Genomic DNA, 27,216 nt, shown 5'->3' on the forward strand with positions numbered 1-27,216 from the left:
CAAGCAAATTTTTAAATTGACTTATAAGTTAAAACAGTTTTTATCTAACGCATCTCAATTATTTTTGCGAGGTGTGATTTGTTACTGAGGAAACTTATCTGAAGCACCCCATAAAAAGATCAACTATTTAATGTTCTTACAAAAATTTGAAAAATTTCATTTCATCAATTTTCATGAGTCAAAAGAGCATTTTTTATTGAAATTGATTTTATATTTCGGCTTTTGAGAAAAGTGGCGAAAAAATTTTTTTTTTTGAAACCTGTATGCAATCCGCATGTTATCTGTATATAATCTGTAATAAATCGACTTAAAATATAATTATAATAAGCCCATAAATTGTTGAAAATATGTTAAAAAGTGTTCATGACTTCTGTAGACATTATGTGCCAATATATATATAAAAATCATGTTTTTATAAAAATTGGCCTAACTTTATCAAGTAGAAATTGTAGTAGGTTAAAAATGGTTTGAAAGCAGGACCTGATTTAGAATTTTTTCAGTAGGGCCGAACTTTTAATAATTTTCAGAAATTTTGTTGATTTTATTGTAGGTCGGACAAATTGTTTTTTCTGGTTCTTTATGAAGACTTTATTTTGACAATTATTTTCTTTAAAAAAAGCCAAAAAAAGAAAACTTTTTTTTTTAAAATTTTGACCAAATAATTACGTACGTTATTTGGGCGCGCTTCACCCTCAAAATTAGTAATTATTGGTGGCGCCCAAGTCGCCATTATAAAAGCTATGAGATCAAACCAATTTTGAGAAAGAATAACATAAGGTTAGTACAATTCGGCTATTTTTCGACTATTTTACTAAGTTTTTATGACAAAATTTTTTGTATCTGAAAGAAAGTTTTGTTTTGATCTCACTTCTAAAAAATCAACTGTGATAATTTTTTGTAAGTTACGATAGTTTAAAAAGTGCTAATTAGACCTATTTTAGATAATTAATGCGCATTTTTCTGCTTTCTTCCAACACGATTAGACGGCAGATTTTTGTGCTCCAAATTAAAGTGATGCAGGTCATTTGATCTCATAATTAAGACAGATGCTAATTATATTTGTAGTGCAGTCGAAACAATCGAGCATTCTTGCTAGCATCTAATATTTCAAAATCTGCAATATTTCAAAATCTGTTGACGACAAAGAACTCCAGATGGTACAGTGACAGCTTAAATACAAAAAGCAAACCAACAACATTGAATAATTCAATAACTTCTTTCTCAAAATGGATAAGGACACCACAAAAAGAAGAAGAGCACAAATTTTGCTTCAAATTCTTCAGAACTATTTTCTTGTAACTTGTTTTTGCGAAACTCAGAGCAGCAATTTAACCCTAAAGTTGGTTGATTTCTGCTTTTGTTCAATAACCAAGCAGTACGCTTAAGCAACCAATTTATTTGAGAAAAAATTATGTCAAAAAAGCTTATTGCACAGGTCAACAGATTTCTAAAAACCTCCAAAAATCTTAAAAGGAGTATGTGTTTTGTTTAATAGCCAAAAAAGTCTTTTTTACTAAAAAACTCGGAGTTTTTATTATTAAGTAATCTTCAAAGGTTTTAAAACGTTTTTCTTTTATTGACTCATTAAGCTCAGTAAGCAGCAAGTTAGATCTCTTCAGTCAGACCTTTTCAAAATAAATAATTTTTCTTTTCTGCCTTTACAATAAAATTAAACTTGCCTTTTTTCACAAATAAAATAAAGAATAAATTCTCATTTAAAGTTCGATAAAATTATAAATCGTGATACTCGAGATACCCACACCTGAGGAAGTCTGGACTACAAGTACCCAAAGGACTACGGCAAAGACGATACTGACGACCAAACCAGAAGTGCCGAAGTGGACACAATCAAGGGCGACCCAAGAATACTAATCAGCCATCGACCTTAGTAAGAAGATAAAACATTGATGAAAAAAAAAAGATTAACTCAACCTCCCCTCATAGGTATATTTCTTTAAGCTGTTCGATTCGTTTATATAATCTAATAACCCAGTGCTTTGTATTAAACCAACTAATTAATTCTTACCTTTTCTAACTATTGTTTCTACTCTAACTTTTGTCAAGACAACTTGACGATCTAAGGTGAGACTAATAACTTAGGATAAAATTACTAAGCATTCAACCAGCCATGAGCGCTTAGTAAAACTGGTGCGACCGCAGCAGAGAACTACTCCTTAAGAAATTCCTTTTCGAACAAACTCGAGACAGCTTTTTGAAATTCAAAAAAATATATTAATATTAGGATCTGTGAGTTTTTTTCAGAATAGTTTCCAACCTCAAAAAGCCAGAGACAATGGGTATCTTTCAATAGAAACACAATTTCATTGTCTTCTACTTGACAGATATTCCTAGTAGGGTTCTTGCGATAAGTATCCCCTGCGCTAACAGTTGCCTACGATATTCCTCCACCTCGAGGTCTATTATACGGCTTTCTAACTGACATTAGCTCATGAACTTAACTATTATCTATTATTATAAAAATATATAAAATTTCTGAAAGAATCGTTTTCTGCCTAAGTCCGCTAGTGAGATATACCCGTTTTGTCTAATAATCCACTAAATGTATGCCGAAACTTCAGTTTAAAGTTATCATCACTAAAATTAACGAAATCCTGTATTGAACTAAAGTGCTCAAAAACTTATTAAATATCTTCAGTCCTTTTTTTCGAGGGGGTTAAGTGGTCAAATGTGCGATATAAGAGTACCTTAAATTGTATGATAAATTGAATTCTTTATCACAATAAACCCAACCATTCACGCTTGTTGCTATTTATTCTAATCTTTCACCATTTATCGAGGCTTATTCTCAATTTTCCTTAATCTCAATTTAATTTTACCCACCTTAACTTAACTTAAACCTAAATCAACCATCATTCAAGCTACCAATTACTGAAAATAAGGGAGGAAATAAATAAAACGAAGAAAGAAGGAACGGATTTGGGTGTTTTTTACTAAATCATTACTTTTTTATGACACAGTTTGAGTATACTCCTAATAAACATAAAAAAACGCACCAAAACCAATCTTAAACGTTAACCCCATATGACCAAACACCAAGTTTTAGTTTCAGCACAAAAATATTAGGTTTCACAACAAAAACTAAAGCAAGAACACTGACACATCCACCTTATATTGATAAACTGGGTTTCATATGATAGCCTAAGCACTAGAAAATTGATTTTTACCAGCGAAAATTTTTGGTTTCAGTTTAGGTTTCAGTTATAGGGTCAAACGTTTTAGTTAAAATAAGTATAGTTTCCGGTCACAATTTTAAATTTATGTAATCGGATTCGGGTAAAACAGCGAAAGTTGAACTAGTGAAACCCAAAATTGGATACCATAAGTCAAAAACCTGGTCTTAAATGGTAAGTTTTGTTAGTTTCAGGTTTCAAAACACAAAAATTGGGTTTTTGGTCTCAAAATTGAGCTCCGAACGCCAAATTTTGACTTTCTAGAGAAAACAAAATGTGTTAAAACCAACCAAACAAGTTTTAAAATTTGGTTCCTTAGGCTGAAACGTACGTTTCAGAATTGGTGTTTTTGGTTTCAGACCCAAAAATCTTGCTTCCCAAGTGAATTTTTTGTAAAATATTGAAAAATAATAGGAATCCTTAATGCATTAATCAATTTTTAAACTCGAAAAACTTCTAGAAGGTGTTAATTTAAGCCCTCATCTTTTTGGCACTTTTTTTGCTGGAATAGAACTATAATAAAGATATCAACCTAAATTTATAATCCCAACTTTCTAAAACCAAATGGTCAAACCATAGTTTCAGTTCTAGAAATCAAAGTTTCAGCCTCAAAAACTTAGGTTTCCGCAAACAAATTTGTGATATCGAAGTTACAAACCTGTTCATAATTCTAATTTACACTAGACCAGCTATCAAAAACCAACTTTTTATTTTCATGCATCGAGTTTGAGATAGTTTAAGGGTTTTAGGTTTGAGATTTCAAAAACTAGGTTTAAGATATCAAAAGATTCCTTTTTCTCAAAACTTTTTGAATGTTTCAGGTTAAAAAAAGCTTCAGGTTTCAGTTAAGTTTTCAGCGAACAAAAAGCTTGAAAAACTTAGAAAAAAATTTATAGAAATTTTTTTTTCCAAAGAAATTTTTTATTATGATTTTCTTATTTCATTATTAATAACCTTTATTAATATTCAATAATTCCTAAGAGGTTTCCATTACTCTAAAATAAACTAATCAAATAGTACAACTTAGCATAAGAAAAAGAAAACAAACACCGTGAAAACTAATGTCAACACACTCTAAAATTGTTGTCAGTACAATAACTTTAAAACTCAAATTAGGAAATAAAGTCTCTAACATCATATGGTATATCACTAACACTAAACAAGATCAAATTAGTTTACTAGCAAACACCCTAATGACGATAAACACGAATTATACCACTTTTTTTGACAATATACTCCAGAAATTGACAAAATTCTGCAGCAAATAAAAATACCAAATCATATAATTTATATACCGCAAGAACGATTAATTGCTTCACTCCCGATTGCTTTACAACATCATAATATACCCAAGCACAAAACTACTTGCATTTTAATCATTTTTTATTAGAAACACACATTTTTCCTCAACAAAATTTAAATCAAAACAAGACTGCTCGTATCAGGGTAAAGGCCTGAATGTTCCGACTGCCTTTTAAGGTTTATGGAGCAGTAATAACATTAAAAAATTCAAGGAAATAAAACAAAATCAAAAAACAATTTCAAAAATTTGAAGTTTTTTACGAAAATCATCCCCCCACACGAATACAAAGTACAATAGGATAGATTTCGCTCCTTGTAACAAACCAATTATGGCAAATAAGCTTCTTTTAACCAATTTGGATTGATTTCTAAGACGGATTAAAGCTCCGCTTACGCGTTAATAGCGCGAAATATATCGCGCGTTAATTGTCCCAAATTGGCCAAAATGGCAATCTTTAAACCCCCATAACTTTACGAAAAATGATCACAGGTAATATATATTTTCAAATTTAAGCTTAAGACAACATATTGAGTGATATAGAAAAATTCCGTCAAAAATGGCTGGTTAAAAAGTCGAAATTTGTCTGAAGAAAAAAAAACCCACCCCGAGCACAAATATTCCGTTACTTTCGTCTCGAAAGTCGGAACAACAAGTTCATAAGAAAATTGTAAATATTCCTTATATTGTTTGTCATCACCTAGATAAATATTTAAAATACCCCAGAGATAACTTCTATCTTGAAAAAGCTTAAACAGCCTCATAGCACTATTGATCTATTTAATAAAAACTTGTATTCATTGAATCCAGCAAATCTTACTGTAATTTAAATACAATTATTTCAGTCCTTACAATTGATCAGTACACAACACATCCAAACCCTTCATATATTGTTAACAAAATTTTCAGTGAATTAAACAAAACGGCAAACATAATAGCATACCCAGATTTAGCTCTCGAAAAGTTTACCGGCTCAGATCCAAATGAAGATGCAAGAGATTTTTTTGATATAGTAGAGAAAAATATAGCATTTTCCCTAGGCACTAGACCAGCAGACGCAAGTGACGAACAGGACGCATATGATAACAGACAAAGAGCCTTATTTGGTTTTATCAGGGATTAGCAGCACATTTACCTTGGAACGAGATAAGTGATCAATTCATAGATAGATTCACTGATGATAAGGATAAGTATAGGAGACGAATAGAAGCAGAAAACATAAAAAGACAACCTGATGAATTTATTAAAAGCTACATACATAGTTTAAGCACCGCAGTAGACCGTGGATAGCCTAATCCAACTTTTAAAGATGATCAAAGAACAGCAAAGAAAATTGAATTCTTTGTACGCGGCTTAAGCCCGCCAGGCTTGAAAGAAAAGGCTCATCAATTCCTAATTGAGAATCCACCCGCAACATGGCACAAATTAAAAGATCATATTGCAACAAAAGACTTAAGTTTTGCAGTAAGTAGTGAGTTTATCGGAACAGCATCCAGTAGCATAAATAATAAATTGGAAATAGAAGGAATAAAGCATCAACTTAAAGATTTAACAGGTATAATGAAGGATCATAATATAAACGCAGCTTATAATCCACATGAGCATAGAAACAAACAAAACAACCCAATTTTTGTTTGCAAATGGTTTTGCATGTCAGGCCATACAATAAGACATTGCTTTAAATTTAACAATCAACAGGAGCAAAATTATGACTCGCCTCAATTAAGAGAGAATTCATACAGAAGTTACCATAACTATAGCAAGAATAGGTCAAGAGTAGACAACAATTTCAATGACATAAATCACCAACAAGAATTCAGGCATTTGTCAAACTTCAAGGAAAGTTCTCAATCGCGTGACAGGTCTAACAGTGAAAAACCCTTCAACGAAAATAACGATTATCCTGAACCTTACCAAATCCACAACTTTAGTGATGATGACATTCCAGGAGATTTTACCGACAATGAGTGTGAATTTGTTAATTTAAACTAGATCAGTCTCCGTCTGAACCAAAATTACAATTATACATTAACTTATACCAACATCCCGTCGGAGACAGAAATAAAAATAACGGTCTGGAAACCCAATTTCTACTAGACACTGGAGCAACATGTTCGCTTATTAATTTTGACAGTTATGAACAATATTGAAAAATACAGCCTCTACAGCTGAATAAACCTAGATCAAACACAGTTGCTGTTAATGGAGAAAAACTTAAACTTTTAAGTTATACTAATTTTGACTCAACTTTTGGTACAAACACTGAATAATCCGGTAAAAATCAAAGCATGGATTTTAGCCGAGAACGGATGCGATCTAAATATTTTAGGAATGGATTTCGATTCTCACAACATTAAATCAATAAACTTTCCATATTTAAACTTAGAATTAAAAAAATACCCAGATATAACAGTTCCTATTAGTGTTTTAAGAAGCAAAATTTTTCCATATCTAAGCTTTTATCAAAATGTACTTCTGGATAAAAAAAAATAAGTATTGCACCAAAATCATCCCACGTAAATTCAATTTCTCCAGCAGGCATAGTTTTCAAAGTAGGAACATCATTTAGAACTGATAAATCCTTAGAACAAAAAGGCATTAATGCAAAAAGCATTTATTGTAGGAATGAAATTAAGTCAATGCCTATCGTACTAAAAAATTCCAGAGAATCAAAAGTAGATATAATCAAAGGTGTAATGGGCCAAACGTTTGAAACATAGAAAAAAAAACCCATTTCTTCCTACTTTAAAAAATTTATAAATGTGAAATTTTCATTAAAGCTTTTATAACGCTTAAAGTTTTTTTGAAGTTTACCTAATATTTTGTATACTGAGCAGTAAACTTAATTTAATATTACTAAAAAATAACATTACGAATATTATCCTACAAATATACTACAATGAATAGCGGTTCTGTATGATACCCAAAAGGATATGCCAAAATCCATGAACACGGATTTAATTCTTTACCGAGATCGAAAACAGTCAAGTACGCTAACAATTTTGGACCATCCTCAAAATCAAACAAAGATAGAGGGATCGGAACCCAATGGCTCAGACAAAAAAGTTTTCGACTTCAAGATAATTGCAAAAAAATGCAAAAGGCCAGGAGTTTAAAATATTACAGTTTTACGAGTCTATAATAATTTCATTTTCAGGCGGTTTTATTAACTGAGTATTCAGTATTACACTTGAGGGAATGTCAAATTACCCTACGTACAATAACGAGAATTCATAGATTGAAACCTTTGATAAAAGATCTAGCCAATGTAAAATTGTAACAAACTCATTCTGCGAAGTTAATTTTAACTATCGGATTCCTCTAAGGGCCCAAGTAGGGACTAATGACCTTAATTATTACCTTTGTAGTTTTCAAGTTACAAAATGCAAACTAGAAGAAATTCATCAAAGAGGGAAATATCACCTCCTTCCTTCTCAACACATTGAGTAAAATTTTCATCATTATTCTTTATCATAAAATGGGCGAAAAACGTTTTTCGATCCGACCCGCCGAAGATTTATGCCAGCATTTGTTGGTGGCTTTATGTACCTTTTTTAAAATTATGGTACCATATTTTTTCAACAACGCAAATGCTTGTTTGTGGCTGTATGCAGCCTTTGAGACTCTTATGATTCGCTCCTCACAATTTGGCCAAAATATCAATTTGGTAGTTTAAAATCCACAACATGCAGGCATTTAAACCCTTAAATAAAACAAACTTCCGAAGCAACACTTTGAACGGCATCATTATTATGATTGCTTATATAAGATTTTACATCCCTAAAATCAGATCAATTTTTCTTTACTAAAACTGTTAACATGGATTGGTGCAGGGGATTAAAACCAAAGAGAAACTAATACACTTATCTTTTTGAATATTATACAGTTTGCAATTTGTCTGTTGATTTTTCCTTTTCTTCGATATTTCATTTTGATTTGATTCTAATTCAAATTTTTTCTAATTCTTATCAAAAATTGAAACAAAAATTGCTGGTTATGACAACCAGGTTGACATACATTTAAAATTAGGGGTTAATTAATGCCCAAATTTCCATTTTTACTTTAACAACATAATTTTAATATCTGAGTTTAACTCAGTGTCGTTTAATGCTTTATTCCTGTGGTTTATAAGCACCATGATCGTCTTTCTTAATCTGTATTCCTGTGGTTAATAAACACCATGATCGTCTTTCTTCATTTGTTTTCCGTGGTGGGTTTGTGTGAAACCACAAGATTATATTTTCCACCCTTTATATATACAATTTTACACTTTTATAAATGATCTTCATTGTTCAAATATTTGATAATAAGCCTTAGTATCCGAAAGTAATTCGATATTTTGAATATTTACTTATTTTATATTGATGTTTAGGAAAATGGAACATGACCCAATTTTGAATTGGAACTGCCAAAATGCTGACCCAGCACCCGAGTAGTTTAAAAGAAAATTGCCTTTCAGAAAGAAGCAACGAAAGTCTGTAGTTGTACAATCCTTGTCAATTGACGACGGGTTAAATAAGAACCCTCGGAGTTTCCTCAGTTTGAATCAAAGATTGGAACTGCAGAAGAGCAGAGAAGCCAAATTGTATACTGAAAACCCAAAATTTATAACGAGTTTGAAGTATTCAATAAAACAAAACTACAATAGATGGAAACTGCCATCGTTTATTGAAGTCGTCAGCTCAACGACAATGGAAAAGGCGATGATACTTGTCGAGTTTATAGGCCAACAAGAGGTGGTGATAAAGGATGAAAACAACTTCTGGAAATTGAAGAAGAGAGAAGAGCAAGGCTACATCCTGAAAGCAAGGGGAACGCAAGGTACCATACCGTTTGAGGGAACAACTGCCTTCCTGAACTAAATAAAACCCAAACAGGAAAAAACGATATTCAAGAGCTTACGGACGGGATGAGCAGACTGCGAATCAAGAACAAAATAATAAAAAAAAGAAAATCCTTAAGTTGCAACAAAAACTCGAGGCTTCACAGAAGAAGATAGCGATTCTTAGATCGTACAATTTGGAGCTAGAAGCCGGAAGGAAGCTCTAGACGAAATTTAGAGCTATTGAGAACAAAAACCTTATATTAATTTGAGTCCATTAACCTAACCTATCTACATAACTTTTTCATTTGATGTTCTTTTTCAATGTTATAACTTTAGTATTTAATCATTAAAAGGTTTAAATTTTCACCATGGTAACTGTAAAAATTGAACAGCTTAATTTTTTTAAAAAAGGGGTAAGTTGTAGTATTGAAAATACTACACAGACAAAAGACCATTGTCTTTATTGTTTATTTAACGACCCAATACTAAATTGGAGCGTGCCATTTAAATTAAAGCCTCTTTTCACTAAATCAGATATTGACTGATTTACTCTTATTAGAACTATAAAACCTGGTTTTGGAAATCCACTACTTGTTAAATACTTGTCCAATTTTTCTCATTTTATCATGCTCACTATTTTAAAAAGGCGGCGATTATTAACACGTCCCTTTTAACTTTAACTTGAAACAAAATGGATAAATATTTAGCAGTCCTGCCGGCTGCACTGAAATTCTCATTGTTTGATTAAACAGAGATGCATCTGCAATATGATGCATCAGAGAGATTAATATGAATTTTTAACCAGGCAAAACTGAAGGCTGCGGTTTTAATCAAAGAGGACTAATAAATTAAAGATATTTGATTTGAAAAAATCAAATAAAAACTAGTTGAAAATTCCCTTATAAGAAAAGGAGAACAAAGGAGCAGGTGAAACCTGAATAAAAAAAATTGAATCAGCCGCCAGTTTATGCTTACGAGCAAAAGGACTGGCCTGAAATCTTCAGTGTTTCAGTTTGCTCAGTAAGCAGCAAGTTAGATCTCTTCAATCAGACCTTTTCAAAAAAAAAATAATTTTTCTTTTCTGCCCTTACAATAAAATTAAATTAGCCTTTTTTCACAAATAAAATAAATAGAGAATAAATTCTCATTTAAAGTTCGATAAAATTATAAATCGAGATACTCGAGATACCCACACCTGAGGAAGTCTGGACTACAAGTACCCAAAGGACTACGGCAAAGACGATACTGACGACCAAACCAGAAGTGCCGAAGTGGACACAATCAAGGGCGACCCAAGAATACTAATCAGCCATCGACCTTAGTAGGAAGACAAAATATTGATGAAAAAAATAAGATTAACTCAACCTCCCCTCATAGGTATATTTCTTTAAGCTGTTCGATTCGTTTATATAATCTAATAACCCAGTGCTTTGTATTAAACCAACTAATTAATTCTTACCTTTTCTAACTATTGTTTCTACTCTAACTTTTGTCAAGACAACTTGACGATCTTAGGCGAGACTTATAACTTAGGATAAAAGTACTAAGCATTCAACCAGCAATGAGCGCTTAGTAAAGTCACTATACCATCTGCAAAAAATGACGTCAACATAGATTTTGAACTATTAGGTTGCTGGAAGCTATCAAGGCTGCCCTGTCTGAATATCAGGCAAAGCTCCAATTTCTACTATTGCACAAAATTGATATTTAGCATTTTTATAACAACATGACCAAATTACTTGACTTAGATCAGTTCGATCAGCGTTTAAACTTCTGATCAGCGTTTATGACTGAAGGAAATACGATCAGATATGTGTGTAAGGGTTTGGCTCCGTAGGTCTCAATTTTTTTTGGCAAGGCGTCCTTTGATTCAGGTCGGGGGGGATTTACTTATACCTTTTTGACGTGATGGTTAACTGTTACCTTGGGTTATTTTTGAGAACATAAATAACTTTCATTCAAACTCTAATTTGAATGATATGCAACCTATTTGCCTTTTGACGACCTCTCACATTTGTCCGTGTTAAGCATTATCTTGAAAACTAGTTTATTTATTATATTTATTTATACTGAGTTATTCATTTGTAATAAATGGAGAAAGTACAACCAAAGAGTCTTTTAGAAGAGGGGGATTAAACACGCTTCTTCGGTTGCATAGTGCATCATCGTCATCTGAGGATCCCCCCTACCCCCGATGGGCAGGAAAAACTGCAGGTGAACAAACTGGCCCTCCTCTGTTGCAGCCTAAATGCAACAAAGCGCCCTTTATTTTACTTTTTTTTCTACTTTTACTCAATTCGCAGTTTAATTTTGTATATTAAAAAGAAACCATTGTACGGCACAAAATCCATATTTTTGAAAAAACCTCATTTAACTTTCGGCCGAACAACCTCAAAACTTTTCCTGAGGCTCATTTGGCGCCAATACATACTACAACTGAGTCAGAACTAAGCTTTTGGTTCGACAAAATTTTTCTAAACTTTTGATTATTGTTTCAATTTTTTTCGAAAATCTTTTCGGTAAATTTTTCATATTTTGTTATGTGTTAATGTTATCAACAAATAGTTTCAAGTCAACTGTTTGGTTTCTATTCGCAAAAAGTCAAAATTTGATTTTGAGTTTTGCGAAGAGCTTGAAGGTATTATTAATAATTTTTCGAGATCAACTGAGTATATAACTTTTATGAGTTTGCCTAAAGTTCCAAATAGCTGTTTTAGAAGTTTTCAAAGCCGCTCCACATTCTTCAAGCTTTTTTCGAGTTACCAAGTACTCCGATTTACTTAACCAGCTATGCAGATTTTAAAAAGAAACATCAGAAAACTCAAAACAATTTTACTTACATTGGGGGAGGCATCTTATAAAACTTTCAGTGCAATTAGATTGAAAAGTATCCGAACGGATATTTCAGCAACTCCATTTATCGTTTTTCTGGCTCAAAAATCAATTAGACCCTAATTCAGGGTGCATCCGAACTCAGAACAAATATTCATTTTTATCCGTAGAAACATGGTTTATGAAATCAGTTTTCTGAGAGCAAAAATGCTCAAGTGGAGTTCATAGTCAATTTTAAAAGTAAAAAAAATAGTTTTCCAATATTCAAACTCAAATGACCGCATAACGAAAGTTGACTTAATCCAGCCAATCGGAATTCATGAAACTTTTTTTGAAAAATAGAGCAAAATTGATCGAAAGACTGGTCAACTGAAAACAGCTAATAAACAACAGATGACTAATTGAGCAACGATAACTGGCTGTTGCGCAAGTAGCACAAAATGTTCCGACAAATTCTTCAAAATTACATGATAGTTACTTTTTCAAATTAGTGTTTTTTTTTGTGCGCGGCGTTGTGAAAACCTGAAATTTAAGCTCATTTGAAAATCTCAGTAAGATCAGCAACGGCTTTTGTCAAATAAGACTAGAACCAAATTTCAAAAAAATCTAATTTTTTTAAAATTGTTTTTGCAGCATTTGTCTTGAATTTTTGAAGTTTTTTATTCAAAAAATGTAGCTGAGACATTTCAAAAATATAGTTAACTAGAGTTAAACTAAGTGTCGCGGCTTATTTTTTTTATAAAATGCCTGCTTGTTTTTTACTCGCACTAAAATTACTAAAAATTAAAAAATTGGAGTAAATTTTTGAACCTTTTTCAATGTCGATAGAATCAGGATTGAAAGGACTTTAATAAGTTAAATCAATCTCTCCATTACGATGATTATTTGGAGTAAAAGATTTTGGTTGAAAAAAATGTAAGCCTTCTCACGCAATTTTTGCTTGAGTTTAGATCAAAAAATAAAAATTTCAACCAGAATTTTTCGACCTGAATTTCAAAAAATTAAAAATCTATCAAACCACGACTAAAAAAGTTTTAATATGATACATCACTCAACCCATTCCAAAAATTATTTGTGGCACCTCTTTTTTGCCTAGAAAAAAAAGCTAAAACACGCCCGAATACAAAGTTTCTCCCCGTTTTTCAAATGGTCGGAACATTGAGGCTATTCCAAATTATATCATCTAAAGCTTGAATTGCAGTAATTTCAAATTCTGCTGATTTTAGTAACAAACAAGAATGATCGTATATTAAGACAAAAACTCGGAATCTTCTGACTGCTCTTTAAGGCCAATTTTTAAAAAAAATTGGCTGAAAACTTGACAAAAACGAAAACGAACAGGACCTTTTTCCTTTTTTTGCCTGATCAGTTCCCTCAAAAGCTAGTCTAAACTACAAGAGAATGTAATTAGCGTCAAGTATCCTAATTGAAAGACTAAAAAATTAGCCTGAGTTCAAATTGGAATGCATTAAAACGCTGCTTACGCTTGTAATAAGAACGCAAACTATCGCCTATTACTTAATCCAAACTAGTCATATTAGCAAATTTCAAAACCCCATAGTTTTACTATTTATGTTTTTAAATTTGAGCTCAGGAAAACAATATCTTTCAGATGCTAGCAAAAATTCCTCAAACATGCATAGTTGAAGATGCAAAATTGACCGAATAAAAAACACCCCAAAGTAAAAAAAGTTAATTCGAAGGTCGGAACAACAAGCATCAATAAAACAAAGTTTCTATGTATTTTTTAATTGCAAAAACATCGATTGACCAGCTATATTGAAAAATGTCAAAGAAAAATAACAGCACCGCAAACAGCTACAACCCAAATTTAGTTTCGTTTGCTGAAGAACAATTTTGACATCAAAAAATGCTGATTTCATAAAAAACGTAAGTGGTCGGGTCGTCGAAAATTGTTAGAAAATTGTTTTGTCTCCCGAAATTTGAAAACTTGGCCGTTAACTAAGTCGATTAAAAAAACGGTTACGCCCCCCCCCCCCCCATTCTGCCGAACATACGTGTGTTTTTTTACCGATTTCATTAACAAACTATGTATTTTAAGAATTCTAAGGCGATTCTGCAACAAGGAAGCTTTCTTTGTTCTCATTTTGTTCTTTCGTTTTCTTTGGTCGTTCCGAAAAACAAAATTTTAGAATGTTTAACGACTTGTTTCTGGATTCCAGAGACCAACACACACCAAATTGTGCGCTTATCTAGTTCACAGTTTAGCCTCGTATTGTTGGCAAAAAAACAACATAAAGACTTCTCCCTCCATCTAAATAGCTTGTTGTGATCGTAATTGTTTCAACCTAAATACTTTTGTGCTTCTTAATAAAACTTCGTATTATTTGCAGTAGTTACTATGAGAATTTTTGATATAATTTGTGTTTTCCTAAAAAGCTATTTGCTGCTTCCCGGTTGGCTAACGCGTCTGGTATCGCGACAACTCGAAATAAAAAACAACTCGCTTCAGCCCCGGAATTTTTATGATGGAGAAACCGAAATCTGGAAAAATCGCGAAAACTTCGATGAACGCAATCAAATTTAGAACATTTATTTCAATATTGGCCGAGCTCAAAATCAGCAGATTACTCAATTGGGCTGGCAATCGGGCAAATAGGAACTCTTATGGTTTTCTGCTATTCTCATTGGTTGAAAGTTGTCTATCATTTGGTCAATCTATAATGAGAAAATCCATAACTAACTTACCAACTTTCCAAAGCCAATTTACCAAAGCCAATTTTCCGACAAATATCCGAATGAGAGGTCGAATATTTTTATCGGCAGTTTGGAAACTGCAAAAGTAAAGCAGCAACAATAAGTCAGAAAATATTTAATCAAAGTTGCATGACGAAAGTTTAGACTTGGGAATTATAGAGGGATGGGATAAAACTAGGAATACAAACTGGCTAAACTGCTCACCTTAAAAAGAATGTTTTTGCCGGCAACTGTCTGTACCCGGTAGCTGAGTGCTTTCAAAGGCCCCAAGTCATTCGCAACAGAGGACAGACCGAACAGTTTGTAGTCGAAAAAGTGTTGCTGTTCGTCAGTAACATATTTCAGCTCGCCGAATCCACCTCGCATCAGCGTGTAGTCGCACTCTTCTTCGGGTTCCGAGTAGGCGTCGTCATCGAGCGATTGCTCGTCATCTTGAAGTTTAGTTGCCAGTTCTTCGTCTACTTCAAAATCGGATGTCGAATCTTGCAGCGGGACTTCTTCGTCAGCGACGAGGTGATACCCGTTGTACCACCTCGCGGAACTAAGGCCGACAAACGAAAGAAGCACAAGAGTTTTGATCATGATTTTACGGCTAAATCTTAACGTAGAAGAAAGTTTTTGCGCAAAAAAGTAACTGGTTAAAGCTATAGAAGGTTACTGTTCAAAATACTAAAATTACAAACTCTAAATGATGCTGTTGGATTTTAAAAGGCGTTTAAAATGGCAAATAATTGCGCTTTATGACCAGGAAGTCAAATATTTGTCAAAATGAATGTTATTACAGATCATATTTGAAATAAGAAATAACTAGATTCAAATCCATTTTTATGAAGTGTCATTGAGCTCGAAGATTTCAAATGCAAACGATCTCATGACATTATGAACTCTGGATGAATTGATTAATGTCAGATTTAGCTGGAGTCGTCGACATTTTTCGACCATAACAATGAATCCAAATGTCATTTCACAGATGAAACAAAAATTGAAAATGATCGTGCATTTCAACATTTCGTCCAAGCATCCAATGCGTGGGAGAATTTCTGAACATTTTTTGAGATAGGAGCTAGCTATAAATACAAACAATGATAACCGATTGCTATGCTAATAGCACAGAATATTCCGACTACCGTGATTTAAACAAAAATTTCAAAAAAGAAGGGCAAAGTAAAAAAAACTATCCTTAAAATGACTAAAACGCCTTTTTTGAATGTTTTTTTTGCAAAAATTCTCTTGCATCGCAGAAAGTGGTTAATAACAAGGAGTTGGGTCTGATCTTCTTAGTGAACATAATAAAATACAGCAAACAAAGTGAATAGAGCATTAAGAGGTTAATTGAACAAATTAGGCTGTGAACGAATAAATGTTTCTAACTTTGCTTGCCCTCAAATAAAAAAAAATTAATTGCTCTAATAAATAATGGTTCAATATTTGTCTGAAAAATTTCTTCTAATTACATGCCTTGCTTCCGCTTTTTTGCTTAAAACTCTCTCATAGTTGCCTCTTAGGTTCACTGTCTGGATCAATTCAGTCTCTGGATCAAATCAGCTTAAATAGGGTCGTTATAATGATTTGTGAGAGCTCTGAAAAGCAAACATGGTCGACCTATAAAAAATTTTAAAGCTTTTTCAAAATCTCCTCCCCCTCGAGAAAACTCTGGATCCAATCCTGGCTAGGACAATGTGAATTGAGTGTCATAAAACAAAACTGTCAATGTCACCAATATCACGGCTGAAGGTATTTCAATATGACAACATTTTGATTACCCCTTGCAAGTTTTCCTTTGAAGCAATCCAAATCAGGATAAAAAAATGCCCTCCGCCGTAGTTCTTTCAGTCCACTTAAAGAATTTGTTGATAGAAATACAAAAGGTGATGGTTGTTACGCATGAGCACAGCTTCAATCACAAGTCTTCCTTAAACATTATAATAATAAAGAAAAAAAATCTAAAAAAAAATTTGTGATTGGAGCAACTGTGTTCTTGTATAGCAACCATCACCTCTTGTTGTTCCGGAAAATTCTTGAAGCAAAAGGAAATGAATTACGACCGAAGGTAATTTTTCTGGCGCAGAGACAATTCAACCACAGACAATTCAGCCAATTTCAAATACAGACAATTCAGCCAAAGACAATTCAGCCGAAACAGATTAAAAATATTAAATGAAAAAAGATTAAAATTTTTCTATTTTGATTAGAGTCAGAAGGCGTTCAACACTTTAACAAGGATATGTGAAACAACAAATCACAATTTCAAAGATCAAAACAAAGTTTGTTTTGCATAAAGTTTTAGGATATACGTACAATGAAGGTACAAAGTAGTTGATAGTTCTGTATATGGTCTTGATTGTAATTACCTGAGTTTAGCACAAGCTTCTCATTGGTGATTAAAGATTTGGGCTTCATTTTTTTGATAATATGATTGGCCATCAATCTCTCTAAAATAATTTTGGCAATTTTTGCTCATCTATGAAACTTTTGACTGGGTGCTTTTTCGACACGAGTTTTTTTCAAGCTGCCATTCTATGCCTCCAGTGCTTCATTCGTACGAAGTTCTCTGCTGAGCACCCTGTTTAAAACGTGTTAGTCAGCAATTTCAAAATTTGGTTTTACGCGTCTGTTTCCACGACAGGCACCAACATAGGTGTCTTCAAAGTAGTCCACTAGACTCTTGAAATTCTTCTGCAAGATTTTCTTTTCGCAGCTCTTCAAAGCGAACGCTGCATCGTCAACGCGAAAAAAAGCCAAGAAAATCTTTTTTTTTTAAATATTCAGTTGAAACTCATCAACTTCGAAGTACTTGCGCGTATACGCAAGTTTTTGAACATTGCGTCAGACTGCCTGGTTCAAGTAAAAAAAATGAAAACATGAATCCGACTGCTTTTTCTTAATGGCGTTGTCGAAAACGGCTTCAAATTCAAAGACTAATTTTTCCAAAATTCACCAAGAGTTTAAGTGTGTTTTCGATCACACCATACAAGGTACAAACTTGGTAGAAGACATATGATGCTAATGAAAACGTTCCGTGATAAAAACAGTTTTCGGACAGAGAAAAAAATCAAGCGCAAGTAAGGTTCCAAATACCAAAATGCGGTTGTCAGATTTACCAGAATTGCAATATAAGAAAGTACTACCGCTGTTGGTAAGTTTGAGAGGCTCAGGAATGCTCTGAGTTTTTTTGGGCCTTGGGCATTGTTTCTTAGGCTTGAGCTTGATTCGTTTTATACTTCGAAGAGATGATGAGTTTCTCGGTGTTGTCGGTGCTGCATAAAATTGCGTTTACTTAATACAAATTCCATTTCATGAGTAAAAATTTTGATAAAATTGAATGAATGAGAAAGATTCAGATACTAATTAACCAATTATTCAAACTAGTTACTTATAACGACTAATCAACTTTGATTTTGTAAATGTAGCAACAAACCGCATAAAGTAGGCGTTAAGCTCGCTACTGGATTCTGATTGGACAAGGTTTTAATCGCAATTAGTTTTTCTTGTGAAGAAGTTTAGGTTTCAAATTAGTTTCAACCAAATATCCTGATAGGCGGTTGTATCCTCATCCATCATAAGCATGATAAGAATATAAGCGTAACCTTTAGCCAGCAAGTGGTAAAAGGGGTCAAATCTTTAACTGACCTTGTTTTTGCCCGCCTGGAAGATTTTCATTTTTAAGTCTGCTCTCAAGTAAATTGCTTAACTTTAAAACATTGTGCTTTTTTTGTTGATTTTGATTTTTTAGTCACTATTCTAAATTTAGAAACAATGATTTTATAAATTTTTTTTATGTTTAGGTACTTTTGGTTCTTTCATTTTTGTTCGTTTTATGTGCATTTGAAAAGAATTGATTCTGGGTCATATAATTAAAATTTTGATGTTTTGCCGCTTGTGAAAAATTTTTGCGCGCACGTTTTACAAAATAATTTCGTCGGAATTGTCTTTGGACACTTGTCTCACTCATTTTGACTAAATTGTCTGAATTTGATTTGAAATTGGCTGAACTTTTCATGACCGAATTGTTTGAACGTGAAATTTTCTTCCTGTTTTTGACTGCCTCGAAGGACAACTTACAGGAGGTAACTTCAAATCGTGATTGTGGTTTTAAAAAGTCACTCAAATTGTCTCAAGGTCGGCAAAAATTATGTTGAGTTTTCCAATTTTCAAACAAATAACACAAAGTTTGATGGCCAAAAATAACGGTCAATAGTTTTGAAAGTTATAAATCATCAAACCTTGATTATTTTTTTTTCCTATTTAAACAACTTTGACCGTTATCTTGGGTAGTGAGAAAAAATTGACAAACCATTGTAAACTATCCAAGGATAACAAGTTACAGAAGCTTAAAATTTTTTTTAAAATTGCGTGAATTTGCCATGAAATAGTGTATATACCAAAAATACCCAAAATATCTCAAAATCTACTCAACGCTTGAAGGTTTTTTCTGTGCAACCAAGGTCAATCGCCAGTGCTGCGGTGAAAATCCATGTTCGAGTTCATCAAAGTTATATTTAATTCTTCGAATTATTATAAGTAACAATTGAAATTATTAAAACACGTAAGAAGCTTCGACCAAAAATGCATGAGCAAGAATCTTTTGAACGTCGTTTTATCAGAGGATGGAAAATGCTAAAACACATTTGCTCAGATAACCATACTGATTAGGAAAAGAAATCAACGTTTTATAATTTTGTAGTTAAAAATATCGACCGTTTTTTGGATAGTGAGAAATGACAGTTCACATGTCTTTTATGAGCTGGTAAAAAGAAAAATTGAAGTGGTTAAAATATGTACAAACCTCTGCAGAATGAGGTTTTGCAGAATCTTTTTAAACCCCCAGTAATGATAGGATGGAATACTTAGATTATCAATAGCGTTTTTACATCCGATGGGATCGATTGACCAGAGACTCTAAGCAAGGCACAGAATGAAACACACATTTCGTCAGATACAAACTTCTTTTATTGCAGGAATCTTATTCATTTTGCTGACAACAAATAATAATTTAGAGATATCGGATAGTGCTTAAGAAAAAGTGATGATATCCAAAAGAACCGAAGCTACTCGAAGCTACTCTCACAAATTCTTTTTTCTAAAATTCTTTCGAATTTTATAAAAAACATTTGATACATAGTTGATCAAAAGGTCAAAAATTGCCTAATTTTGACAGTAATTCAATAGTACATTAAGATTTGCCCATTTGCATTGATTAAAAATTCATATTTGTCTTTTAAACTTTTAAATTTCCTCTAGCGAATACTTTCATTGCCTCTAAGATTTTTTGAGACTTTGGTATTTTTATTGAAAGTTATCAAAAACCTTCAATAAACTGTCAATCACATTAAAAAATCCCGGGAAATACGTTGCCCGGGGTTTAAACGAACAAAACTAGAAATTTCACACGCGTTTTTTCAAAATGGGTCGAGATTAGAAAAAAAGGGGAAAAAGTTGTTTGGAAGTTTAACAAGTTTTTATGGTACTATATTTGTGTAAATTAGGAACCAAAGTTTTTCCCCAAAAAAGGTTCCAAAATTTTACCCCAAGAAAGGGATCGTTTGCCTAAAACTACCAAGTTATTTGATTGGAAAATTATCTCAAAAAGGAGCTTCTTACTCTCGAACATGACCCAATTTGAAAAAAAAACGCATCTGCACTATCACGTTTTGCTGGTTTTGTCCGGATAAATTGAAATCAGGACTGTAGTTTGAAAGCTTTTTTTATGATTCCAAAACTGTTTTTAACGAAAAATGTATGTTTTGACTAGATTCTGCCCACATTATTTTGCCTTTTAGCTTTATCGAAAATCAATTCAGTGGTTTTCTGATTTTGATTGCTTAAAATTTTTTTAAAAATTTGATTTAGAGAAAAAATTTTGTTGCACCTAACAAGGCATAGCACTCCATAGTTTGTCCGAAGCGACTCAGTCAGTATTCATGGTTTAGAAGATCGGTGAAATTTCTACGGCCAATTTTTTGCTATAATTTTCCATATAATTTTTCAATTAGTTTTATTTTTTAATGTCAAAATGCTCCGCAAGGATTCGTTTTTTGACGTTTTTTGTAGCGTCGAAAATTGCTATTTGCGATCAATTTTTTTTAAGAGTAATTACTTCCTCAAGAGGCAAAACGAGGGTGACTTGCATGGAAAACACCTTTGAGCAGACTACTGAAAACATATGGAAAAAATCTTCAAAAAATTAACCAAAAAAGATCTGAACTTTGTAGATTGACCAGAAAAAGATCTGAATTTTGTGTTTGAATTATGTGCTCGTAAAAAATTTAGAATGGAAATAACTAAGGCATTAAACTAACAGTCAATCGGAAATAATCATCATTGTTCGAACAGAATTTTTATCTCTATCTGGTATGTAGTTAGTTATATTGACCCGAGTATGTATGTATAATCATACTTATGTTCAGACTGTGCAGACGAATGTTCAGACTTTGCAGAATCATTTTCAGACTCTGCAGAGTTATGTTCAGACTTGGCAGACTTTTGTTCTGATTTTGCAGACTTATAAGTAAATTTTGCAGACTAATGTTCAGACTTTGCAGACTTATGTTAAGACTCTGCAGATTTTGACCTGCGTTGCGACTATGAATTTTTGGGCGGGTGTTTTTTTTGATGAATCAAATTTATTTTCTGGTGATCAAAATAACTGTGATCCCCCTCCATTAAATATATTGACTCCATGAGCGTACTGTGTAGCACTCAAAGTAGAGTGAATTGAGATAAACCATTAAGCCTCATCGGTTAACTAACTATTAGACGCCAATTAGACACAGCGCCTAATTAGTTTTTAAAAAACCAAAAAATAAACTATATACGTTTCCGTTGATTGATACTACATTTGAGGAATAGATTATGAAAAACGCAATTGCAAGCGTTAAATAAGCGCTCAGCAAAAAATATCGAGGTGCAACTAATCCGACAGTACATGGAGAGAAGCCAGTTATTTCAAAAACAAACAAACACTCATGACTCGTAAAGTTTTTTGCTGTTAAGTGTTCACGCCACGCCGCCTTGGGAGTCGCAGCGATGAATAAGCATTCAGTTAAGAAATGAAGCCTTAACTCAGCCATTCATACTTCAGAAAACGCCAGTAGAGTCAAAAATACATTTTTTGTCATGTAGTATGTTTTAAATATAAGTTAATAAAAATAAGTTTTCTTTGAAATTCCACTACTTACTTCTAAATAACGCAAAAAGGGCGATGCAGTATTAACCGATACAAAATAAACTGACCCCATTTAAACCGAATGAAATTTTTAATACAAAAAACGGCAAAAAAATAAAAAAAAATTATAAAAAATTAGGTTTACAAGTATTAGGAAGTTTACAAGTATTAGGAAGTTTAAACTTGGGCAAGTTTACAAGTATTAGGAAAATAGTGAAATAAAAATTACCCTAATCGCAAAATTTCTATTGTTCTGGCAACTAACTTAACAAAAAATAGATGAATTGTAGCTATGTGACTCAAAGCAGGGGCAGATCTAGGATTTTCTCGAGGGGGCGGGGCAGAGTTTCAAACGTTTTCGAAAATTTTGACCTTTTTTTTCTTTAGGTTGACCAAATTGATTTACAGAGCTCTACTAAAGCAGTAAAAAGGCGCGGTTTTGGCCAAATTTTGTGCTCCGCAGGAAAATATTTGAAAAAACGGGTCACTTTGGGCACTTTTTTGAAAACTTTCACAAAAAAAAAAACGTTTTGTTGGCTCGCGCTCCCCCTCAAAGTTAGTATATATTGGCGCCTTTAGAAAAATATTAGGTTCCGTCACCAAATATGGATATCTCAAAATAGAACAAAGCCCAGGGGTTGACAGGGGTTCGAATCCCTGAGGTAAGAAAACGTCCAGCCCCCGTCACCCCTTCCCTAAATCCGCCTCTGACTCAAAGAGCAAGTAAACTTTAAATTTACAAAAAGAAAAGGAGAAACCAAAGATTCTATGATCAAGTTGTTTGTAAGTAGAAAATAAGTCTATCATTTGATGAAATGAAACCAGCTAATTGCAAGCATAGTGATTCGATGCCTGATATTTTGTGTTTTAGGCGGAACGTTCTTTAAAATAGGGAGGCGCTATAACGGTCAGTCGATACAACCAGAGTTATGTCCTGAAACCAGCAGTCATGTCACTATTTCATTCATATAATTGTCTTGTTTTTTCCTCAAAAAGCCATAGAAAGTCAATGGGCTATAGATGTTCAGAAAAACAGCAGAGAAAAAAATCCAAAAAATCATAGCGCTATTCAAAAGCGAAATAGGAAAGTTCAACAGAGTTTTGAGCCTTTAAACGATTTTGGACCTTTCTCATATGGCACATTCGTTTAAAAATGATATCATGGAATCGCTACGTAACAAACTGACTTGTTTATATCTACCAAAAAAAATAAGCAGAGGAATTAAATTGCCAAAGACCCATATCATAGTTTCTTTCATTTTACATCTCACTGTAATTCAAGATTTCAAATCAGAGTTGATTAGTTTTACTTCTTTCTAGCTCAAGTTATATCAAAATTATAGTAGTTTGGTTATGTTGAGAATAATTTATTGAAGTCACAAGTTGAAAAATCAGTGTTTAGCAATCTTAAAGCAACTAAATTTCTAATTTCTCTAATTAAGCAATAGGATACCATAACTAGTACTTTGGGTTTTAGCTTCGCCGGTTATTGATCGGTAAAATGTTTTCAGAGAAAATTGTTTTAATTTGCGTGGCTATTGAAAAGGCAAACACTGTCTCATTGTTTTTCCTAAATAAATTTGCAGCAAATTTTTTAAGTAAGTTTCAATTCATCTATCAAAATAATCTGTTTTAGCTCCCTTTTTATCAGCTTTCTTTCGGTCGTTTTCGAGATAAACCGCAACTTTATGTCTTTGTCTCAAGGACTGATAATTTGCATTGAACTTTGTTGGAATTTAATTAATCTCAATGAGAAAGCAAAACTCTTTCTTAATGCAAATGTTTTTGTTTGTAAAGCGCTTCGTCGTGTACATATCGGTCACTATGTCCTTTGTGTGACCCATTATGATACTTGTATGACTCGTATAATTTTTATGGTCATTAAGGTCATTTTGTGGACAATATGGCCTTTTTATGACCATTATGGCTTTGTGTGGTCTTTGTTTGTGTCTTCTAAGGTTGCATGAAAGAGACCAGAATGTATCTAGTGCCTTTTGTAGTGTTCAGCCCGCTGTGCAGATGTGTGATTTGTCCCGGATGCACCAGAACATCCCCTGGCTCACTATCCAGCACAGAGCAGTTCTGTCTGGCGTAGTAGGTGCCCCCTCCCTCGAAGTCCACACCCCTCTGGTTCAAGGCCACGTTTAAGGAATGTGTGGGACATCGTTGTGCAACCTCAAGTGAGCCTGCTCGTTCGGGTGGTAGCGGGCAATGAAAGAATGGCCGGGGTCTTCCTGGACCGTTTTTGGATAGTGAGAAATGACAGTTCACATGTCTTTTATGAGCTGGTAAAAAGAAAAATTGAAATAGTTAAAATATGTACAAACCTGTGCAGAATGAGGTTTTGCAGAATCTTTTTAAACGCCCAGTAATGATAGGATGGAAAACTTAGTTTATCAATAGCGTTTCTACAACCGATGGGATCGATTGAGACTCTAAGCAAGGCACAGATTGAAACATACACTTCGTCAGATAAAAATTTCTTTTATTGCAGGAATCTTATTCATTTTGCTGACAACAAATAATAATTTAGAGATTTCGGATAGTGCTTAAGAAAATGTGATGATATCCAAAAGAACCGAAGCTACTCTCACAAACTCTTTTTCTAAAATTCTTTCGAATTTTATAAAAACCTGGATACATAGTTGATCAAAAGGTCAAAAATTACCTAAATTTGACAATAATTTAATAGTACATTTAGATTTGCCCATTTGCATTCAATAAAAATTCAAATTTGTCTTCAAAACTTTTAAATTTCCTCTAGCAAATACTTTCATTGCCTCTAAGATTTTTTGAGACTTTGGTATTTTTTTTTGAAAGTTATCAAAAACCTTTAACAAACTGTCACTCACATTAAAAAAGCCCGGGAAATACGTTGCCCGGGATTTAAATTATCCGGGCAAAACAAACAAAAATAGAAATTTTACACGCGTTTTTTCGAAATGGGTCGAGATTAGAAAAAAAAGGGAAAAAAGTTGTTCGGAAGTTTAACAAGTTTTTATGGTACTATATTTGCGTAAATTAGGAACCAAAGTTGTTTCCCACAAAAGGGTCCGAAGTTTTACTCCACAATTTTTCCAAAATTTTACCCCAAGAAAGGGATCGTTTGGCTAAAACTACCAAGTTATTTGATTGAAAAATTATCACAAAAAACGCTTTTAACACTCGAACATGACCCAATTTGAAAAAGAAGGGTGACTTGCATGGATAACACCTTTAAGCAGACTACTGAAAACATATGGAAAAACTATCGCGTCTGCACTATCACGTTTTGCTGGTTTTGTCCGGATAAATTGCAATCAGGAGTGTAGTTTGAAAGCTTTTTTTATGATTCCAAAACTGTTTTTAAGGAAAAATGTATGTTTTGACTAGGTTCTGCCCACATTATTTTGCCTTTTTGGGTCCAATCCCTGAGGGAAGAAAACTTCCACCCCCGTCCCCCCTAAATCCGCCCCTGACTCAAAGAGCAAGTAAAACTTGAATTTACAAAAAGAAAAGAGAAACAAAAGATTCTATGATCAAGTTGTTTCTAAGTAGAAAATAAGTCTATCATTTGATGAAATATAACCAGCTAATTGCAAGCATAGCAATTCGATACCTGATAGCAACTAAATTTCTAATTTCTCTAATTAAGCAATTTGATACCATAACTAGTACTTTGGGTTTTAGCTTCGCCGGTTATTGATCGGTAAAATGAATTCAGAGAAAATTGGTGTAATTTGCGTGGCTATTGAAAAGGCAAACCCTGTCTCATTGTTTTTCCTAATCAAACTTACAGCAAATTGTTTACAAACTTTCAATTCATTTATCAAAACAGTCTATTTTAGCGCCCTTTTTATCAGCTTTTATTCGGTAATTTTCGAGATAAACCGTAACTTAATGTCTTTGTCTCAAGGACTGATAATTTGCATTCAACGTTGTTGGAATTTAATTAATCTGAATGAGAAAGCAAAACTCTTTCTTAATGCAAATGTTTTTGTTTGTAAAGCGCTTCGTCGTGTACATATCGGTCACTATGTCCTTTGAATGACCCATTATGATATTTGTATGACTCCTATATTTTTCGTGGTCATTATGGTCATTTTGTGGACATTATGGCCTTTGTATGATTAGTATGGCTTTGTGTGGCCTTTGTTTGTGTCTTTTATGGGTTGCCTGAATGAGACCAGAATGTATCTAATGCCTTTCGTAGTGTTCAGCCCACTGTGCAGATGTTTGAGTTGTCCTGGATGCACCAGAACATCCCCTGGCCCACTATCCAGCACAGAGCAGTTCTGTCTGACGAAATAGGTGCCCCCTCCCTCGAAGTCCACACCCCTCTGGCTCAAGGCCACGTTTAGAGAATGTGTGGGACATCGTTGTGCAACCTCAAGTGAGCCTGCTCGTTCGGGTGGTAGCGGGCAATGAAAGAATGGCCGGGGTCTTCCTGGAAATAAACAACGATGAAATAAATAGTTTTCATGCAAAAATTTTGCAGATAAACAATTCCACTTAGTGGTTCAAATAAGAACAGTTTTGTTTATTTTCCTAATAATAGCAATTGCGGATTAAAAATCTTGAGGAAAAAAATCAACGTTTTAGAATTTTGTTGTTAAAAATATTGACCGTTTTTTGGATAGTGAGAAATGACAGTTCACATGTCTTTTATGAGCTGGTAAAAAGAAAAATTAAAATAGTTAAGATATGTACAAACCTATGCAGAATGAAGTTTTGCAGAATCTTTTTAAATGCCCAGTAATGATAGGATGGAAAACTTAGATTATCAATAGCGTTTTTACAACCGATGGGATCGATTGACCAGAGACTCTAAGCAAGGCACATAATTAAACATACATTTCGTCAGATACAAATTTCTTTTATTGAAGGAATCTTATTCATTTTGCTGACAGCAAATAATAGTTTAGAGATTTCGGATAGTGCTTAAAAAAAAGTGATGATATCCAAAAAAACCGAAGCTACTCGAAGCTTCTCTCACAATTTCTTTTTTCTAGTTTTTATGGTACTATGTTTGTGCAAATTAGGAACCAAAGTTTTTCCCCACAAAAGGGTCTGAAATTTTCCAAAAGTTTACCCCAAAAAGGGATCGTTTGCCTAAAACTACCAAGTTATTTGATTGGAAAATTATCACAAAAAGAGCTTCTTACACTCGAACATGACCCAATTTGAAAAAGAAGGGTGACTTGCA

General features: G+C 33.3%; 3 protein-coding genes across 3 annotated transcripts in view; 1 reads left to right on the forward strand and 2 right to left on the reverse strand.

Moving 5' to 3' along the window:
- LOC134846442 (uncharacterized) overlaps positions 1–27,216 on the reverse strand; it is a 412,051-nt gene that overhangs the window by 287,407 nt on the left and 97,428 nt on the right. The window lies entirely within an intron of this gene.
- Positions 2,636–27,216, forward strand: part of LOC134846440 (uncharacterized) — a 331,689-nt gene continuing 307,108 nt past the window's right edge. Inside the window, exon 1 of the mRNA XM_063863795.1 lies at positions 2,636–2,648. The gene's annotated coding sequence lies outside the window, so the exon portion shown is untranslated. The remainder of the gene's footprint in view (positions 2,649–27,216) is intronic.
- On the reverse strand, positions 11,363–15,613 carry LOC134846410 (uncharacterized). Its single transcript, XM_063863757.1, has 2 exons — positions 15,071–15,613; positions 11,363–11,560 (listed from the first exon to the last, which is right to left on the reverse strand). The coding sequence occupies exons 1-2, from the start codon at positions 15,446–15,448 to the stop codon at positions 11,435–11,437; spliced, it is 504 nt and encodes a 167-aa protein (XP_063719827.1). The 5' UTR covers positions 15,449–15,613; the 3' UTR covers positions 11,363–11,434.

Source organism: Symsagittifera roscoffensis, chromosome 5 (assembly GCF_963678635.1).
Source record: "Symsagittifera roscoffensis chromosome 5, txSymRosc1.1, whole genome shotgun sequence".
NCBI lineage: Eukaryota > Metazoa > Xenacoelomorpha > Acoela > Convolutidae > Symsagittifera > Symsagittifera roscoffensis.